The sequence below is a fragment of the Drosophila montana genome, unplaced genomic scaffold (assembly GCF_035044405.1).
Source record: "Drosophila montana isolate Dmon_TW-CO22-7 unplaced genomic scaffold, ASM3504440v1 contig_3200_1, whole genome shotgun sequence".
Classification (NCBI taxonomy): domain Eukaryota; kingdom Metazoa; phylum Arthropoda; class Insecta; order Diptera; family Drosophilidae; genus Drosophila; species Drosophila montana.
In genome coordinates, this window is record NW_026998080.1 from 469703 (window position 1) to 491699 (window position 21997).

Here is a 21997-nt window from a genome sequence, read left to right on the forward strand (position 1 = left end):
CGCTGTTTGATTTGCCATGGTCGGAAGGGCGAGGTGTAGTGCTGGGGGCAGCGGTCGTCAGCGGCTGCAGGTGCTGTTAAAAATGAGCATGTGGCAAATACTTAAATATTTATATTGAATTTACATGAAACCGTCAGAGCGGAATCAACATCAGCATCAACGCAACAACCTGCATTGGAATTTAATTAAAAAATAGTCGCCGCTTTATTTCGGGGCCATGCATATATGAGAGGGGCTAGTGAAGGGTCTTATATGCAGTCCTCGCTGGGCATATGAAATGTGCTGTGCGGCTGAATGATTAATGCCAATTTAATGGCCATTAATTGAGGACCCACTGCTTTGATTGATGGCAAGAGCAAAAAATAAAAACAAAAAATTTAATTAAAAACAAAATACTATGACAAGCAAAGAAGAGTTAATTTTCAACTGACGACCTTTAAATACGCTTGCAGACATGTGATTGATATAAAGTGCAGATAGATTTACTTGATCCGTATCCGTCTTGATATAGGAATGACTGTCTCTAAGTCTAAACATCGTTATAGCTATCTTGATAAAAGTTAAGCTATATTGGTTAAGTGCATTAGGTAAAGTAACAAGACATATATGTTCGATCTGTAGCAAAATACGTGTCGACAAAGAAATGACTGTCTGTTTGCTTCTAAGCAAACTAGTCCAGCAATTTATAGCTCTCTTGAAAAAACTTAACCTAGATTGGCTAAGTCCAGAAGGATATATATAGATCCGTGTCAATATAGAAATGAATGTATCCTACATACTGTATGTGCATGCTCGATACGTACCAACATCCGTGACTCTTTGATTGACTGTCTGACTGTCCGTCTAGTTCCTAGTAAACTAGTCTCTCAATTTAATGATGTCTGGATGAAATTTGACTCAGATTGCAACACAGTTAGAATTTGTGAATATTTTTTTTTTTATAATAACAATATATCTCAAAGCTATCTGATATATTAATCTTATGCTGATTCGAAGTCTTCAGTTTGATTGGAAAATACTTAAAAACCGAAATATGTACACAAACTGCTTTTTCAAGCAAATCTTTTTATATAAATTACATTAAATAGTTAGCAGTTCGACACATAATACATTGACTGCAATAAAAGTAGGGTATACAAAATTGGTATTAAAATATCTTGAAGCCAGGGCAAGTAGCTTACAAAGCAAACGCAACGCATATAACTTCATACATTGTACGTAAATATTTCCATTGAATTAAATTAAACCCCTTTAGTTTTGTAGAACCCTCTGGAAGGGTATTAAATCAACATAAACTAAAAAACCATGTGCACTTTTCTACAGTTTTGGTTTAATTGGCATGCGCTACTGCGGCTTGCAACATTGTATCTGTATCTCTACCCAAGTATCTGTATCTGTAGCTGCAATCTAAATTACACTGGCTTAACGCAGACTCATTCTCAATTATGGCCAATGCAAATATACCCAGGGCACACAAACACATGCACACGCAGACAAACACACACACACACAGAGGGACACACACGGTCTAGTAGGGTGTATGGTATTATTAAAAGCGCATTTATATAATGGACGCCTGAGAGAGTCCAGTCGCAGCAGTTAGCCAGGAGCCCCGAGCACTTGCGGCAGTTGAAATTGGTCACGCAGCGCACAGGAAATAACGTTGCAAGGAAGCAGCTGCTTGCCTGCCTGGCCCGGCAGGATAACGGCGCATACAACGGGGCGTATGAGCTATCTACACTTTTATCTCTTATCTGCAGCCTGTTTGAGTTGTTGTGCATTAAAATGCGCGCATTCGACCGTTAAATGCTGGGCTCTTATTATTGAAATGCATAAGTGCGCATTAATGCGAATATTATGCCAAAATATGAACAACTGTCAGACTGACAGACTGACGAGCTGACGAACTGACAAACTGGACAGACTGACAAGCTGACAAACCGACCGCCCTGTCCTGCTGTGTGTGTGTGGCCTTTTAATCATTATGCACTTGGCTGCGTTTGCGCTTTAAATAACGCATGTAATCAGAAACCTTTTGTTTTGAAATTGGATCACTGCAAAATACGCACAACTGGCGTCATTTATTGGGGGCACACTTCAAACAACTGACGTGCCCAGACACACACACGCCTCCTGCTGTTGCTGTTGCTGTTCCTGATACCACAAACCACACGCAGTACACTTCTACTCTCTCTCTCTCTCTCGCTCTCTCTCTCTAGCTCTTTCTGTCGCTGCCCTGCTCTCGCCATATGGCCAACTATTTAGCCACAGGCCTCATGCCGCACCGGCTGGCCACAATTTATGAATATAACACCGCCCGCCGACAGCATTTGTTGGTCGCCTGCAATTAATTGCAAACTTGGCCGAAATTGATGTTCACTTTTGGACATTTTTATGCCCTTGCAATGGGTATTATAATTGCCGCACAAGATGTGTAACCAATCCAAGGTGACATCTACGACACAACATAAATTATATAGTTGATGTCAAGGTTCCAGATCAAAGGGCGGGACGATGCACAAATAAGTATAGAGTACAAGCTGAGTATAAGGTTCTTGTTTAACAACACTTTGTATGAATCCATACGAATGTTATTATATGCCTTGCATATTGATCAAATATAATCAACATCGTACTTCTATATCAGATATAAATATACAAAACTGACGAAAACTTGGCATATATACATTTGATTTGCGCTGATTGCTTCTCTATATCATATAGGAATATAAGGTATTTTTTTTTATATAATTCATATTGTTGCCGATATCTGGGAAATTTTACTAAACGAGCAAAAGCTATAGTAGGGTAAGATGAAAGTATTAAATATTTTTGGCCCGATGATCTAACACCGGAGTATTGTTGAGTATCCAAGTGGTCCAGCATTATACCATCGGGGATAAGAAGGGTGGCCAATCGGCATCGCGTTGTATTACAGGAGATAGAAGAGTGGCTATTCGGCGCGATGTCTTGGTATTATTATTGATATTAATTATATAATTAGAGTATTAACTGCAAGAGTATCTTTGGTATTTCAACATTTCTCGCTCTAGTTTTTTGGCAATGCCGGTTTTGTCAGCTGATGGAATGCTGCCTGCAAATTTGATTTCCATTGGGCCAAATGACAGCACAACGACCTTTGTTACACTTTTCGTCTGGACGTGGACGGTAATTGCAGTTTCAGGATATTGTTTTTATGGCTGCAGAAAATGTCAGCCCGTGGCTGCAGCTTCGGTGATTGCATGCAAATGTCAAAGGCACTAAAGCGCTTAACGTAATTTCTGGCATGCCATGTGCCAAAGTTCGGCTCCAAAGTTGGCCTAAACAGTTTTGCCAAGTTACAAGCCATTGACAGGCCAAATGGGTTACAACAAGCCGAGGAAAGTTCTCTGCCTGCAGCGGTGCGAGGGCGACGGGTGTGACGGGGGCGGCGAGTTGTCAATAACAGTTGCACGCAAGGTTTCAACTTCATTTTGCCCCGTAACCAGTTGCCTGTCGGCCGATTGGCCTGTTCGCCTTTTGGCCTGTTTGCCCTGTTTGCCTGTCGCCAGCTTATGTCATGTCCTTTCTTCTGCTGCTTGCAGCTGAACGCACGCGTGCACTAATCCTTTTGCAGCTGCAATCTGCGACTGCTCCAAGGATCACGGGAGTATCCTGCCTACCAGCCAGCCAGTCCCGAACGCAATACATCAAATTTGGCAGGCTGCCTGCCACATCGCGATCAGCGGCAGGTGCGTCTCTCCCCTACTCGCTGTGCTGATTGTAGGGGCCATCAAACAGATTGCAAAGCACATTTGCAACATGCTACGTGCCACGTAAGCTGCAATTAAGTTTTGTTAATTTTAATGAAGCTTTGTCGCATCTGCTGCTGCCTGCTGCTGCTGCCTTCTGCTGCTGCTGCTGTTTCTCCTGGGGGTTAACAACAACAGAAAAAAACTGGCCACAGCCGTTGGGCAACATTTTGTAGGGATTCAACGTTTTGGTTTTCATGCGTTGCGCTCTCTTTTGGCCAAAAGCAATGCAACAGCAACAGCTGCTAAACTATTTTAAGGGTTGTTTTTCAGTTGTTTTCTTTTTATTTTTTACATTTTTTTTTCGCCACGCCTTTGGTCATTTAGTTAACTTTTTTTAATTAAATTTAAAGTATGTCTTGCTAAAGGTGGTTCATTATCTAGATTTTCGATAACCGCTTCTTGTTTATATAATTAATATGATAAAATGCAAAAAGGATGGGAAATTTTTAAAGCAAAATCAACCATATCATAAGCTTATAATTTATAAAATTTTATTTAATTTTAATTGTTGACAAAGCAAGTGTCAACTTTGCTTAAAAATATACAAATTTAAAGCTAAAAGCCTGTTCAGAATACAAAATGTTTCTATATCTCAGCAAATAGTAAAAGTTGTTAAATGTTAGCTAGGCTACAAAAAATAACTCTTTATATTTGTTTATAAATCTGTGCTTCACATATATTTTTAACTCTCTGAGAAATTTTATATTTATTATCAATTTAATATATTATATAAGTTAAGCTTTTGGTAGTTTTCAGAATTTATAAATTAAAATACTTTATTGAGTCATACAAATATAATTTTTCATATATTTTAAACTTTTTCAATTTCGTGACTGCGATTCTCGTTGGTTGTTGCACATTTTGTTTGCCCTGTTGAGATTCTAAATGAATTGTAAAAGTTGGCTAAGCGCCTTCATTTGGCCGTAATCAATTGATGCAACATCTCCTTAGCTACTTAACCTGTCGGCAGTGGCAACCAAGTGCTTGCCACTCGGCTGCAGGAATCATAAAAATTGATGTTTAAGCTTTGCATGTGAGCTGCAATTTTTGTTAACGTTCGCACTTTGGCCAACGGCATTTGCCGGCAACTTTCTGCGGCACGCAGCAAAACTTTTATCCAAATGCAGCAAATACCCAAAGCCAAAAGCTGTTGCCGTGGCCGTGGCCGAGGCTGAGACCGAGGCCGAAGCGGAAGTCCAGGGCCATCAACAGCAACCGGGGGCCAACATAAAATTGCAGCGACTACAAAGTGGTTATTTTGTTTGAAGTAATCCACAAGAAGTCGTTAAAACTGTCGTTGGCTCTAGATTGATGATGGTTTCACGTGTCCAATGCAGCCATGCCAGTCGCATCCTATCGCCATCCTAGCCAGCGCCTTGCTTTATCCTGCCCTGCTATTTATGATAGAGTGCCCGATGGTGCGTGGGCTGGGGGCGGGTGTATTGGGCTGAATGCACTTGAAGAACTCCACATGTGCAAAATACATTTCGCTGCGATTACCAAGCAGCAGCTCCTGCCCGCACGCACACTTAATGAGACATGCCACCATATAGTACGATCGACTTTAATATCGGCACATGATTTTCGTCTCAATGATTTTCTAGCGCTTTGACATGCAAATACTGCAAATATACGAGCCGCACACGGGATACATGTGTACATACGCTCACTATAAAAAGAAAATGCCGGAAATGCGAGGAATGTGCTGCCTTTACACATGCTGCACTCGCATCGCTGGCTCGCCTTTGACACCTGATAAGTGTCGCTCTCAAAGTGTGCGAACAACATATCTCAGCTTCTTGTAATCAAATATGTAAACCAAATAACAAACCAAAGATACAAATCCTGTAAATAGAATGTAGGCGGTTATCTTTGAGCTGGCAGCATTAACGCAGCCAAGCAGATTCCTTTTCTTTGACTTCCGTACAAATTTTCAATTAACTTTCGCCCTGCAGTCTTTTTTATGTCGCGTGGGCGCAGCCAGCAAAAACAATAACAACAAGCGTCTGAGACGGCACAGGTTATTGGCAACAAAAGGTCACCCATTTTCTACATATGCCCCCCAAAAATTACCATAAAAGAAAACCTGGCGTATAGCGTGAAACTTTTATGCTCATTGCCACATAATATTTAGTGGGGCCAGCAATATGCATAATTTGTGCCCTTAATACCCTAAAATTGGGTCAGCAAATGTTTGCGCATTTCCGAATTGATAAAGTAGTCGAATTTAGAAGCTTGATTAAGCTGAAGAGCTGACCAATATATCATATATGAGGTAGCTATAGTAGCATTCACTAAATCTTACATTTTTAGACACACATATTTTAGCATTAAGTCCTTTCAGCGAGAAAAATATCTCAAATATATATAACTAGAGAATATTGTCGAGTACTCAAAGTGTTCATCTAATTAGTGTCATTTTATAATAACAAAGATCTTTAACAAAATTCTCAAACGCAATACTTAAGCATATTCGTATAATAATGAATATAAATAATTAATGAAATACATCTGCTAGCGTATTAAATCTTCGACGAGCACTATTGTTATTTTTGGGTCTAGAGATTTTCTACTTTTTTTGTCTTGGCGCAAATGTGCGACACGTGACCAGCCAAATGAAATCAATGGAACTGAAATTTGGTTTGTGAACCTGCCGTGACTTACGCAGCTTAAGTCCTAATGCTAATGAGCCAGATAAGAGGCCACACTTTTGGCATAATTGTGTGGCAAAAGTAAAGTTGCTTGGCCCAAGCGACATAAGTACATGTAATTCTGACAAGCTACACTTAAGTTTGTGGCTTAATTGCAGCTGGACGCTAACAAGAGTGTGCGTTGTAATAAGCGAGCCAATAGGAGGGTGTTAAAGCTAAGTGGAGAAGCTTTTAAATAAGAGCGAAAACCTCTTGAAGTCCTATAAAAACATTCTTGGCAAAATAATGTAATCTATATTACAATGTTTTGCTATCTTGGGGTTATAAGAGAGCTTGTCAACGGAGCAGGAAATGTTTGTTGAAATGGCTAAAACTGCGTATTATCTTTCATTCTTAAATAATGGACTGCATTCTAACAAATACACCATTCATATTCATATTCATTAAATTGAGAAAAATAAATAAATAAACACTAATGTTAAATTAACATTTCCTTCGCTAATTCCTTACATAGAATTATAATATACATTTTCATTTATTTATTTTTGGGCATACCGAACCGTTTTCAGCATTCAAATATTGCTTAACAGGCTGCAAATAAAACTTTAGCAGACTGTTAATCAAAAGTTGCTGTTAAAAATGTTGTCCCAAGCTTTTAGCCAGGACTTCACAAAGCTGAATTAATGTTAAGCAAGCAGTTCCCCTTGACACGGCTTGATTTACAGCCGACACATAAACCGGAAGTTGAACTGCTTTAAATGTGCTGTGTGTGCTGTGCTCTAAACCCCTTTACTGCTTTCCAACAAGCAGTGCACTGCCAACTGCCAAATATTACTCATTCGCCGTGTAGCGCAATTGGAATGCTCATCATATTAAAATATATGTATATATTTTTCTATTATTTCTAAATAATTTCAAAGGCGGCTGCTACAATCTAATCCATTTGTTATCGACACTTGAGTGTTTTAAAAGTGTCCCACTCGACCGATTTCAATCGAAAATTCCCTCATCATCTGCTTTGGCAACGAGCGATTTAAGACCCTCGGTGACCTCGACGCCAACTTCCGTAATTTGATTGGATGGCAGGAAGAAGCCAAATGTGCCCTTATCACGCAGCTCAATGGTACAGGTAAATGGTATACCTTTAACCCCGTAGGCCCAGTCCTTAGCAGCGCCAGACACAACATCTACAATAAAGGGAGGGCAGCGCGTCAAAGGTCGATAACATTTCGCTTGGCAGAATTTGTGTGCAAACAGCATTCAACACTTACAGTTCAATAAACCGCTGGCGCCATAGGTGAAAACAGAGCCATACGCATCCACAGCGCCATCCGCAAAGCCGGCCGCAATGCGCATCATTTGGTCATAGTTGGGCGGAAATTCTGTGTTCGAGTGTCCATAGGGCAGCAGCACATACTGCCCATAGGCATGGAAGGCCATGTAGGCGCGTATGTAGCCATCCTCAAAGGAGCTAACAAAATCCTGCAGCGCCAGAATTTCCCTCTCGGTATTCGGCTCATCGCCACCAAACCAATGATCGCAGGGATCCTCAATATTCCAGCCAGCGCCGCTCCAATGAAAATCAAAATTACGATTCATATCGATGCCAAAGCAGGGACCCGATGTGTTCGTATATCCATTGGGGCGACGATTCTTGCGCCACAAGCGCTCGACCTCGTGCGTGTAGACAAAACCATCGGGATTCACCATGGGCACCACAATCCAATCGTACTCCTCTGTCAGACGCTGCATCTCAGCATCTTTCGAGTTAATTAACTGGTTCAGTATGTAGGTAACTGTGGCCGAGGATATCCATTCCATGGCATGAATGTTGCCCTCAAGTAAAATGGCCTTGTTGCCCTCTCGCTTCGACAGCTTAACGCTTTTGATGGGCCGCCCTTCATGGGAGTGACCTATGACCTTACACTCGAGATAGTCGTGCTCAGCGCACTGGTCATCCACCCAGTCGTAGATTGTACTCAACGGATGATAAGTTTCCCAGTCCATGGGCGCATCCTCATCAACTGACGACTCATCGAGCAAACTAGGCAAACAAATGTTGAGCTTATTTGCATATTAAAACTGAGAATGAGTCTAGGACTTACGCCTGCAAATCCTCGACGATTATCTCATATTCCACCTCCAAATCGTACAGCACTTTCTCAAAGACTTTCTGGAACAGCGGGCCCACGATAACATCATAGCTGCGGTTAGGTCCGCCAATCTCATGCAGTATATGAACCTAAAAGCGAAAATTGTCATATTTTTCAATTCGTTATCCGTTTTTTTGTGTCGCTGCACCTACTTGTATGTGTTGGTGAACTTTTTTAAACTCCTCCAACTGTTCGTTATCCTCGACAAAAGCTCTGTACACTTTGAAATTGTCGTAGCGCGCAGCCAATGGTTTCCTGGCGTTGGCCAATGCTGCCAAGGACAACAGGGCTAAAACTAGCTGCACTTTCATTTTTGGTATCCCTTTGTTCGCACGTGTTTGTTTTGTGAAACGTTCGAACGTTCACTGTACCGTGCATATTGGCCGTGCACTGCCTTTTATATGGAGCACTTGGCTCTCGTGTCGATTAGCTGTGAGTGCATGCTCGGAGTGTCGCTGACAGAAAGTGCAATAACATTGTGTTATCTAATAAGTTATTGATAGGGCAAGCTTTTGATCAATCATCTGGCATTGTTGCGAATTGCAGAGTGCGCGTCTGCAGTGGCTTGTGTCTTGTGTCTGCGCCTCTTTGTTTCTCTTATCTGCATGCGACACTTAACCTACCACAAAGTAGCAGACACAGTGTCAACAAACCGAATTTCTTCTGATTATTTCGTCTACAGTTGAAACGAAATGAAAGAAAGAAACGCAGTCCTGTTAGATCAATACACAGTATACAAGTGCAAGTAAAGCTACGGTCAGACAAGCTGAGTATTTGTAAGCACAACCCGTTGCTTGCTTTAGTTATCTGCCCTAACAAAATCATACAGACTGCCTTTCTAACCTCACATTACGATTACAGAACAAGCTATTAAGCTTTTAAAGTCGCATAGTAAAACAGTCTTTTATAAATTTGTATATTGTTAATTACTTTAGTTAACCCGTGTTATATTTATTTGATTTGCACTATGCATCTTTCCACATTTTTACAACAACTCCGAGTAAGGCCTGTTTGAGTCTAATTGTAAGAACTTACACTTACTGAACTTACTGTCGATAGTTGCTCATACAATGGCAAACCTGATTCGGCAGACGTCTGCGTGCGAATAATTGAGCAATCAGAAATCTGCCAGAACGATTTGTCTAATTTTAGTCTAATCGTAGTCTTCAATACTCAATACTTAAAGACTATATTCCAAAAATACATTCAATAGCAATCAAAATTGAAAAGATTTCTGGTAGCATAAGCTGAAATCCAAGAAACAAACTAAACTCTTTGAAATGATATCTTTACCTTATCTGCAATAAACAGGTTTGATATAAAATAGAAGATTTAAATTATAGCCCACATATATCGCAACTCTATTCTTTCTCAAATATTTCATTTTCACAAGTTTTAGGCCTCAGGTAAACAAAATCTGAACAGCTTTTAAGGCTGTAATAAATCCAAATCCCCAATCCACACCATTTCGCCTGCATTGCGTAAATACACTCTCAGAGATGTTTTTTTATCGGTTGCGAACCGGTTCAGACAAATATTTGGCAACGTAATTGATAAGATATGCTCATGACTGTTAAGAAGAAGCACTCGTTGTGCCAACCTTTTTGATAGCCCAATGTCTGCGCGTGAAGAAGAACTTTACAAGTGGCACTTGACAAAAACAAACAGAAAATGCCCCGAAATTGAAGGGCATTCGAGCGGGAATCGTCATCTTGGGTTGAGTGGGTGCAAAGTTTGCAAATGCTTTTTAATTGCCTGCATTCAATTATCAAGTTTAGATTGTTTAAATATTGATTACAATTTAACTGGTGGGCATGCTGCAGTTACCAGCCAAACAAATACAAATACGAGCCATGTTGAAGCGATTGACGTTTTCAATTGATTATGCAAATGCATTTAATTAAAGGCTAAACAGCTTTGTCAATATATCAACGGATTAGTGGACATTATTGTTAAGCCAGAAATTCAATTACAAATTGCAGGCCAAATCATTTTGACGTTTTAATTGAAAACGGTAATAGGGAATAATTGAATTGTTTGCGTAAATGTTTTTATATGTTTTGATTTTTTTTTTTTTCAATGTTTAACATGTTTTTTTTTTTAACTTGATGCTTTGTTGAAGTAAATAATTGGTTGATTGGTAACAATTACTTTCAATAACAGACTCTGAGAGCAACATTACAGAGCTGCAGCTATTAACAGCCGGAACTGCTTAACAGTTGCAGAGAGCACTGCTTCATTTGCCGGTCTCAGTAAAATGAAAGAGTCAGTGAGAGAGGAAGAGAGAGAAAGTGCGCTTAACAGATATAATGAGTGATAAATTAATAAAATTCTTAGATGTTGACTTAATGCTAATAAGAAAAGCGATGATTGCAAATTGAAAATTGTTGCTAGATTTTAGACAGCCATATTTCTAGTCCCAGCTCCTGTTAACCTATAAAAGAACTGTGCATTAATTCAGTGCTAGACTTTTATGTCTAATTAAGCAGCGCAATGATTACAAAAATGAGTATTCGAGGCATTTGTTAATTAAAAGCAAGCAACAAATATGCCCACGACGCCCGCGACTCATGACGCCCTAAAAACACGTGCTAAATAAATACGCCAAGTTGTTTAAGTACCGGCAGACTGTCTCCCTGACACACGACCCACCCCCGACGACACGCTGCCTGCAACGAGTGTGTCGTAAATATACACGCGCTTTTCTTTGTGAGTGTGTGCCTCAGTTTTTCTTTTTACTTGTTTGATGCTTACACGTAAAGATATATATGGAAGGCGGCGCCAAAAACATGTTCCTCTTTTTTGTTTATTTTTCGGCTAAACGTAAATGCGTGAGTTGATGTGTCGTAAAAAAAAACTGTTAATTAGGTTTCTCGAGCAATAAACTGCGGTTTTCTTTGTGCCAAGTTTGCAATATTGAAAATTTGCAATTTATAACTCATACGCCATGTGGTTGGCCTGGCTGGGCAGGGCATATGAATAGCTAGCGTAAACTTTTTGGACTCTGCATAAATTGACTTTCTTGTTGGCTTTGGCTCAACGACGCTTCAGGTGCCAGCAATAGCTAAACGTGTCTCTGCTCAAACTCAAATAGGCAGCAGCACCGTGGGTGTGCTAAGAAAACGGGGTGCCCAACTGTCTGAGATGTTTGCTCTGCCGGCTATGCTCTGCCATACAAAGGCAAATATTTACAACAGGCAGGCAGGCAGGCAGGCAGGCAGGCAGGTTTGAAGCTTCCTGAGGGCTCGACACAACTTTGTGGTCCTTGTGTGCATAGTTTCAGGGTTTCAGGCATGTGCGAAAGTTAAGATCGTATGGCCCAGACCGCCCCCACGGGTGCGACAAATAGCGTGTTTTAAGCAGTACTGGCAGCAGACGAGCCGGAAACTTCATCAAAAGCGCACGCAAAAACAATAACAACAACAAGAAGAACAACCAGAGGAGCAGGCGCAAAAAATAGTTTGTTCTTTGGCACATTTATGAAATGTGCACCAAAATACGTGTATGTATGCGCTGCGTGTGTGTGTGTGTGTGCGATTGTTGTCAACACACAATAACTTTCACTTCGGTTGCTCTCTAAGCGGCTTAAAAACTTGCCCAAAAACTGTTGAGCTGGCAACTGAGGCAACTGGCAACTGCCAAATATTTGTGCAGATAATGAAAGTAATACAATGTTTGTGTGTGTGTTTGTGTAAGTGTGTGTATGTGTGTGCTAGTTGACAGTTGAACAATGTGCTGAATGCCGCCGCGTGTGGCATCAACAGTTACCAGTTTGTTGCCTGCTTTTGATTTTATTGTCAATTCACTTAGCAGCAGCGGTAATTGACCCTAATGCCTCCTGTCTCTTGCTTCTTGTCTTTAAATCAATACAATACATTTTTTTTTTTGGCAGCAAAATTCAATTTGCTAACACACACTCACACGTGCCTCACACGACACCACACACACACACACGTAAACACTCGCAGACTGTGGAAAATGTCAAAAAAGCACGTTTCAGTGTTTTGGGATTTTGTTTTTGCATGTCATGTGCCGCCAACTTTGAACTCTGCACAGTTCCTGTTTTTTTGTTATTGTTTTTTTTCCAGCTTCTGCTATATCTGTTGTTGTTGACTGTCGTTGTTTAAGTAGTAGTAGTAGCAACTACGTGACTATCATCAAACATTTACTTTTTGCAATAAATGTCAGTGGAGTTAGGCGAATAAATGTTATAACCATAACAATAAAATGAAAGTCGTCAGCCAGCAGCTACCGCTCTTTCCCTGTCAACATCTACTCTCATAAAAAAGTTATGCCATTTTTATTTATTAAGCCCTAATGATATTACCCAAATATGACACTGAAGTATACGATTAATCTGAGTAGAAAAATTCAAATTGTCGCTCAAAATAAAAATTGTTGTGAGCTAATGTCGTTAATGTTCCGTTTCATTATCATATTATAGGTATATATTAATATAATCATAATATAACGTGAACAAATAATCAAATATGTTCATGTCCAAAAGCTAAACATAAAAAGAAGATTATCCTTTGAGCCAGTTTTTTACAATGTAATCCCAAAATATCAGCTTTTCATTGCTATATGCTGTATTAGCTGAATTCCATTTCAGCTAGAGTTATTTAGATTTGAGATAAAAAGTCCAGTAGATTTGATCAAGACTAGGAAGCTGAAAGCTTTGTCTAAAGGCATGAAAGCTTTAATCTTTATATAAAGTTCGTGCCAAAGCAATAGTATTAAGAGTCACTTAAATTAATAGTAAGCTCAAGTAAATTTATTAAAGTCTATACATTAAAGGCCAAACTTAAATCCTAAACTCAACTTACTTTACTCGCTTCTCTCATCTCCTTATTGCCATACAACTCTCATGTGTGAACGTGTCCTTTCAGCTAGTGTCATTCGCCATTTGGCGTTCGCATTATCGAATAGTGTTATATCAATTTGAAGTTTTATGCCACTGAAAATAATACGAAAGTGTTTTCACAGGCGCCGCATCGATTTGAATGGCGTGAATGCGTGGCGTGCATAACACAATCTTATGGCCTTTGCAAAATGCTCACATATCCGAACGCACCAGCGCCCCTCTCTCTGGCATGCCGCCTCGCACTATGCATTTAGCATTGTTTCAGTGCAATCGTCTGTGGCTAATCTGCAGCTATTTGCTCTGCCGTTTGTCTATCTACGTTCGGGTGGGGCTCTCTGTCTGGCTGGGCCTCTGTGCTTTCAGACAGGCCCGGACCGGCCCGGCCCGGCCCATAAATTAGGCAGCTTCACAGCCATGGCTAAGTGCTTTCGGTGTTTGGGCTCCGATGACTGCTCCTGTGACTGCTCCTGTGACTGCTTTAGCGACTGCTGCCTGCTTTGTCTCCATTTCGAACTGCTGGGCTCCTGTTTTGGCCATTGTGCTTGGCAAGATTTATGCCCGAGCTGCACACTTTCACATGCTGCCGTAGAGTCAGTTTTAAAATGCCAAACCACGTCGCACAGTTGTGTGCAATTTCTATTCATTTCAGTTCCCGACAGCTATTCGCAGTGCTGCTTTGAATTCATATATTGAAATTAAAGAATGGCCATAAAAATTGCCATCAATTCTATTTTATATATTTTATAAATGTGGCTACAATTGATTTGTTTACTTTGCCTTTGATTTTAATTCTTTAACATTTTCATTGTTGCATGCAGTTTTTGTGCTAGCTCAGGCATTAAATTTTATTCCGTAATATAGTTTTAAGTTTCCTGCTTTCGTTTTCTTTTATACAATTTTTCAAATGAAAATATTTGTTTAACAATTTCAGGACAACAAGTTTTAATTTTATGCATATTATGTGCACGTTTATTATAGGCATTGTTTGGCTTTTCACCAGCTGAATGTTGTGCAATTAGTAAAATAACAGCAGCAGTGCGTGTTTTTGTTCTTGTTCAGTTTATTGAATAGCCCAAAACTCAATTATCACATGTTCAGAAGTGAGATTCACCTGTGAAACTAATTTAGTTCGCTGCGATAAGAGAAGCAACGAGACGAGAAGAGAGACGAGACGAGAGACGAGAAACCAATTCTCTCTTTTGGCCAGGTACTCTGGCAGTTTCAGTTTATTTTGGCCAAATGTTAATTAAAAAGACCAGCCTTTGCAGCCTCTCCAGCCTGGCATTATGTCCCATTTTCTATTATATTTCTTGCCTGACCGTTTCCCGTTTAAGATAACTCAGTTCAAAGCATTGGCCATTGCCTGGGCCAGTGTCCGGCTTATGGCGCTTAAATAGGCCGCATTCTCCCATGCAGCCAACAGCCATCAGCAATCAAAAAGCCAGCATGGAGCAGATAGTTCATATTTCTGAAAATTACCCACATGCCAAACAGACCGCTGGCAGGAGTCTGTCCTCAGGACTCAGACAACCAAAGAAAAGAAGCTAAAAAACAGACAACACAAAAAAAGGACGAGGTTTTTATGCAACGTTAAAATACCCTTTTGTGTATGCTGAAAATATATTTCTTGTTCTTGAGTTCTAATATTAGTTTAATTAAAGACAAATTATTAAAAAGGCCAAAGGAAAATTGCCAAAATTATCTTAAAGAGACTTCAATACATTCAAAGATTTTTTGTGTGCCTTCTTTTACAATCATACTTACTTAATTGAAAACTATTTAAAGAATTTATAAAATATTATTTTAAAATATGTTTATAATAAATATCGTCTGATTATTCGTCCGTTGAAAATTGTATGAGATTTACTTTTCTCTTTTACTTATTATATTTAATTTAAAACTATATTTAGTTATCAAATTGCCTGTTAATTATAAACGAACTCAACAGTTTGTATTATTAAAACGAGTTTATATTAAAAAACTTTTTATATCTTCAGTCTTCTATGTCAACCATATTGTGAAGAGAGTCTCCGTCGAAAATGCGCAAAATATTCTCTTCAATTTAGTTAGTATATGAAGTAGTTGTATCTATGACAAGGACATAATTGCGAGCACACACACACACACTCACACAGATACACACGCACACACACTCACACACACGGTATGTGTAACTACAAGCCAAAGTTCTATATTTTTTCTCAGTTTTTTTTGTTTTTGTCATTTTTGTTTTCAATTGCTGTGCTGCTTGTGTGTACCTGCATACACACACACACTCTCTCACACACACATACTTTTAATTACACTGCACATTTGCACTTCAAGTGCAGAGCAACCAGCTTGACAGCAGCTGATGGGCGCAAGGCACATATGTGCTGGGTGTGGGGGCGTGGGCATGGGCAAGGGCGTGGCAGGCTAACATTCATGCCACGTTGCACAAACACAAAAAACCGCAGACAAGGCAAAGAGTGCAAAACATGCCGCATCCTTGCGCCAACAGCCTTGGACTGTCATTGCGAGTATTTCGAAATTGGGAATTTTGAAATTCTTAAAAGCCATTGAAAAATAAAACAGAATCTCAGCTGGATTTAAAGCAACAGCAACAACTGTTCTGCCCGAAACATTTAGAAAAAAAAAAAACAAACCAATTTATTTGGCCACGCGACTTAATGCTCGCACCTGCGGCTCGCTTTAAATTCATTTTGTTTATTTTCCTTACTTTTTAAATTTGTGTCCGGCTGCTGGCTGCTCGCATTTTTCTTAATATTCAACGTTTTATTTTGATGAGCCTTCATTTATTTTCATTGCCCTGCTGGCGCGCGCGCTGTGTATTATTTAAATGAATTTACGCAACAAATTTGAAATTCAGAATTTAGAATTTAGCAGCTGCTAAATTTAACCTAATTTCAAGAATTTCTTGCACTTATTAATTATCTGTCTGTTGGCTGTCGTTCAGCTGCCTAAAAGGGGCTCTACCCGGCAAATGAAGTCAACAACAAAAGCTGCTGTTGGCTTAACAAACACTTGACGGCCAGGTATAAACTCCAAGGTAAACACGCGGCAACTGTTAAGTGTTTGCCACGCCCACACGCAAACACACAGCAATTTGTGAGCTTCAGGTCGTATTAGCTCAAGTGTTTGCCATGGAAATGTTTAATCCCAACTTAACTGAGCATTAAATCAAATGTTACGCATACGCAGCGTAGACCAATAAAATTTAATAAATTGCAGGCGCTTGCATTTTGTGGCCAAAAACTCACGATTTAATTATAATTTACCGGTTAAAAAAAAAAAAACAACCACAAAAAAACCACAAATGTTTGTTTTTTGCGATATTTAATTAAAAAAGTTCATATTAAATATTGTCGATTAAATTGTTGCTAACATTTGTTGCATTTATTTTTTTGTGACTTTTCAGTGATTTTTAAGCGCCTTTTTTCTGTATCATATTTTTCTCTGCTTTTTATACTGCATAAACTCACAATTATTTGACATTCAATGGAAAGCTTATGCTTCCCTCTACATAGAACTGTAACAGATGCCAAAACACAATGCATGGCACTGATTACAATGCCTGAGCGATATACAAACTTGACTTGACTCCGGCACGCTCGATAACCGTGCAACAATAACTCTATGCAACAAATAAGCAAAAGAGAAATGCAGAAAAAAAAATATAAATGCGGCAAGTGGAGTGTGCTAGACTGAAAAATACGTTGTTAATAGATTTTTAGTAGCCTTAACGGCACCTAAGATACTCTGTATCTGGAAGCTAAAAGAATGAACATATTACTTTCAATCCGATTGTTCATTTAAATTCAGTATGAATTCGATTAAGGTCAAAAGTCTACATTAATAATGCTCGAAACTAGTTATTATATTTGTTAAAGCTTGTTCTGAGAGTAAACAAAATTGAAATGAAAATAATAATATTAATTTGATAAATATATACAAATCTATTATATAAGCTCTCATCTGCTATAAATACGTATTTAGCTCCTTTTTTGTTGACCCTTGCAAGGCATATAAGCCAAAGATATACAGTCAAAATAAAGTCAGATAGATCTTAGTGTATTTTTCATCACCGCATTTCATAAATACAGGGTATAAGTAAGGGGGCAAACCTTTCGGTAAACAAAAAATAGAGAAAAACATCTTCATCTCAAAGTATGCTGGCAGCTAGTCAACCTTTGGCTTTTGGCTTGGCAGCACTGATGCATTAGTAAATTGAAAGCAAAGTACGTTGCCATTATGTAGACGACGTGCAGTCGAGATACTAACATAAATACGCACACAAATACAAATACATAACTGTAACTGTATGTATGTGCTCAGGTAAAGGTGTGTCGGTGCGTGCGTGTGTGTGTGTGTGTAGCTAGACAACAAGTCAGGTAAACGAGTTGTAGATGCTTTTCAGCTCACTCGCCATTCAATCAAATCAAGCACAAGTCCTGAATGCCACTTGAACTTTGTCATTTGCCTGGGAAAATCATCAGAGCTTAATGATGTGCGCGTTGACCGCATTTTCAGATTATCATGCGTTGCTACTGTAGGATATAAATATAAATATATTTAAATATATACTCTCTCCGAGAAGCTGGACATATGCTCTGTGCACTTTAACCTAAATGAATTATCAATCACTTGACAGCTGGCAGTGTTAAGAAATTTACATAAACGATGCGCTTAGAAAGTTGCCTCCTCATGCTTTTTAGCCCAAAAGTTTTTTTGGCCAAGAGTTTTGGGCCATATTTAATCAAGTGTGCATAATACGCGTTTGTGCCCAACTGTCAAATTTAACACTTTGCTAAGTATTAAAAGCGAATGGTAATAAAATTAAAAACATAAAAAAAAACCGAAAAAAGGGCAACGAAAAATTAATCAAGCGCATAAAAAGCGTTGGCCAAGAATTTTTGCAGCGTCATTTGTTTTTGCTCTTCTTACTTCCTGCAATACATACCCATATACATACATATACTTATGTATATATATATATATATTATTTTGTCTATCTGAGCTCTCTAAGTGGAGCGTTTTCTTTCTCATTCTCATTTCCATTTTCATTTTCATTGCCATTTGCCTGGAAATTGTTTGCTTGTTACTGACAATTAGACGCACGAGTCAGCAGAAAGCGTGTGGCAAAAGAAAATGTTGTTAAACAGCAAGCGGAGAATGGGTGGGTTAAAAAAAAAGTGAAAACTAAATGGAAAAGTGCACCCCATCTGCACCCACACCCGCACAGCCATAAGGGTGCTGAGCATAAAACAAATTGGTAATTTACAAGGCTTACAAATGTATAAGGTCAGCTTTTATGGAAATTGCCACGCTGCACTTAGATGTTACGAAAGGATTTTAATGCGCATTTACGCGCAACATATTCCGTATTTATATGAGGGAAAAGGAAATCAAATAAAAACAAAATCAACACGGCAACAAGTTGAGGCCTGCTGTTCAATTACGCACAGGACTCAGTTCAGTTTTAGGTCATTTCGTAGTTGGTAAATTAAATTGTCAGGCATCAAATAAGCCTGAAAGTAAGACAAAAGGGTCACAGCGCGGCTGTCGAGCACGCGGGGAGGGGGGTGGACCGTTGAGCTGGCAAGCCGGCGGCTCTTTCAGTTATTTTGGCAGCTTAGCAGGCAAACAATAAACCCAACCTTATGGACACTGACAGCTGATGTTCGTCGTACGGTCCATACACAAACTACACACAAAGCGCAGGCATTCACTTGGAAAACCCAATTCATAAGCTCTGACATGGCAATCTTAATATTAAAGTGCGTGTGATAAACGGTAAATACGAAATGACCCAATGACGGTAGCTGCCAGTGGCTCTAAAGCTTTTAATTAAAAGCTTTAGGCAATATTAAAGTGTTGTGTAACGGTGAAAGATGTGCTTTAGACAATATAATAGTGTTGTTTAACCCTTAAAGATGTGATTTCGAGTTGATTTAACGCCACTCTCACAATTTTTCTGGCAAATAAATTTGTTTTTAAAGCCCCTGAAAGCATTGAATGCTCACCTTAAAGATGCAAAAAGTACTAGAAGGCTTTAAAGCTTTTTAAATACTTTTCATTTAATCATTTCTAATAATTCTATTTATTAAATGCCAAGTATTTAAAATGATCTATTTATATAGTTCAAAGTATTTAAAAGCTTCAAGCTGGCTTAAAGCTTATAATATACACTTGTCAAATGGCCAAAGTTTCCAGTGAGCTTTTACGTGCTTTACTTACCATTTTACTGTCAGCATTCAGTTCTTATTAAAGCGCGCGTAATAATTATTAATTTTAAGCTGGTGTCATTTAACTATTTGCCTTTGACATGGAAATTTCATTGGGAAAGTGTGCGCAAAAACGATGAAATGCTTACAATTTTCAGGCAATCAAGTCGAAAATGAAGTGCCTGAAATTTAACGTAATTTGCAACGCGATTTCGCAGCAATTTGTGATGATGTTGATGGAAGGCCAAAGCCACAGCCAAAGCCACTGACAAAGCTGAGGCCGCATGACCACAAAACTAACAACAAGAAACTAATAATAAAAATGTAAAAATAAATCTTTTTGGCTTTGGCCTTTTTCTTTCCTTTCCTTTTCTTTTTTTTAGTTTTTTTTTTACTTCGTGCTGCAGTGAAGTTTCAATTTCTCGCCCTTTCTGACCCATTCCCCGCTTGTGGGTTATAAAGCAGCTCAGATTTATGCTTTGGCTGTGTGCATCAGGCGCTGTTTCTATTGTGTCTTGGATATGAACAACCCTCTTATATTTTATGCGCATAATGGCCAACTACAACACCAACAACAACAACAACAACAGCAGCAACTACAGTGCGCACTCATAAAAAAGGCAAAGCAAAATGCTGCTCGTGAGTGGTTTTTGGGTGGTTTGGGTGCGGCCAACAACGTAACGTGGCCATCACACCGCTGTCTGTGCCTGGCCTGAGGCTGTTTTTGTTATTTTCATGTTATTTACACAAAATTGCGCCGGGGGTCATTCTCGGTAGCTGTCATTGAAGGTGTTAAAGTTCAAATTGTGTCGTTTTATGAGTGCGTCTCCCTCTCTCTCTCGCACTCTGTATTTGTGTGTGTGTGTGCCTTTCCCATGATTACTAACCATAAAAAAAGAACCCAAGGAAATGCAGACTTTTACTTTTTACTCTATGCAAATAGTGTTTCAATTTATGCAGCTGAAGTTTTTCGGATTAAAGCCACACATAATTCACGTACAGGGACTTAGAACATATTACATGTGCGTTATTAAATTGTAAGCTGCTATCGAAAGAAAAACCTCAAATCAATGATGCAGTTGTCGATTTGAAGCCAGTGCAAAAAATCCGGCAAATAAAGCTTAAAAATACGCACACACACGCACATGTTTCTCCATTAGAACAGCTTGGCTACGTCTTTGGATTTACCAAGCATAAATGCAACATTTTCAAAACTGCCAAAACCAGTTTTTTCTTGAATACCTCGTAATCTGTAATTGACCCAGGAAGAGTATCAAGTTCAGCAAGTGCACACGGTAAATCAAAGCTAAGTAATATGACAAGTCCAAACGCTTTGGTAATGTTCGCCTATTCCTTGATTTCTTTCGGTTTCTACTTTTCTTTCTCAATTTCTGTATTAGGTTGGTATTTGTTACTGTTTAATCAGAAATAATCATTAAATTAAATTAGAGGAAGACAATTATCAATAAATTCAATGATCTACAATTTAAATGCTTCTGGATAGTTGCCACTATCTATAACAATCTATAATTGATCTCTATCTATCTATTTTTTTCAGCATCTTTGTCTTTTTTTATACCTCGGTCTACTTATTTTTCTACGGTTTTTTTATCATCATCTCTATTCAGCTGTGATTTCTATATCAAATAGCGCAATCGATATATTCGTCGATTCTATATGTCTAAAATGAAAATCGATACTACTGATCATGTTAAATATTTTTAAAGCGTAATCAAATCTTTATTAATAAAAGTCAAATTAATCTTTGCCTCCCATTTGACTTTTTAATTGTTTTCCTGAACTTAAGCTGAGACATATTAAAATCAAATGTACGTACAGATATAATTTAATTTCAATTATTTTATGCATGGCAACTAATCTATATTTACAGATATCTTACAGGGTATCTCAATTTCAATCACTTAACGCTGCCTTTTTTTGTTAGCTTGTAAGTTTGTAAGAAAAAAATATGGGATACATGTTGGGAGCACACAATTCCACATTTGCCGATACAGTTGGTATCGATACATTGGTGTACATACATACATACATAGACATTTACACACATACTATATAATTACGCATATAAAGTTACGAAAATGTTTAACTGCACTGTGGAATCGTGTATTAAAGGCCAATTACAGTGTCCAGTCATGAAGCTAATTGAATTTATGCACATGAGCGGCGCATGAATCTATCCATGCATATTTATATTTATAACACATAGCCAAGCCGCGTTGTCTGACATTTAAAATTAAAAAGTAAAAGCTCAACATGTTATTCAATTATCGTTGAAGGGTTTTTCGAGAGC

General features: G+C 38.7%; 1 protein-coding gene across 1 annotated transcript; it reads right to left on the reverse strand.

Moving 5' to 3' along the window:
- Window positions 1-7300: 7300 nt before the first annotated feature.
- LOC135431941 (zinc carboxypeptidase) lies at window positions 7301-8975 on the reverse strand. Its single transcript, XM_064687368.1, has 4 exons — window positions 8751-8975; window positions 8551-8687; window positions 7717-8489; window positions 7301-7632 (listed from the first exon to the last, which is right to left on the reverse strand). Exons 1-4 carry the CDS (start codon window positions 8907-8909, stop codon window positions 7436-7438), a joined length of 1266 nt encoding a protein of 421 aa, XP_064543438.1. The 5' UTR covers window positions 8910-8975; the 3' UTR covers window positions 7301-7435.
- Between the last annotated feature and the right edge of the window lie 13022 nt (window positions 8976-21997).

Excerpts from the sequence above, each read along its gene's own strand:
- LOC135431941 (XM_064687368.1), bottom strand. The coding sequence starts at position 8,909 with ATGAAAGTGCAGCTAGTTTTAGCCCTGTTGTCCTTGGCAGCATTGGCC. Across the intron at positions 8,688-8,750 it reads AAGTTCACCAACACATACAA|GTTCATATACTGCATGAGAT; the intron begins GTAGGTGCAGCG and ends TTTCGCTTTTAG. Across the intron at positions 8,490-8,550 it reads ATCGTCGAGGATTTGCAGGC|TTTGCTCGATGAGTCGTCAG; the intron begins GTAAGTCCTAGA and ends TTGTTTGCCTAG.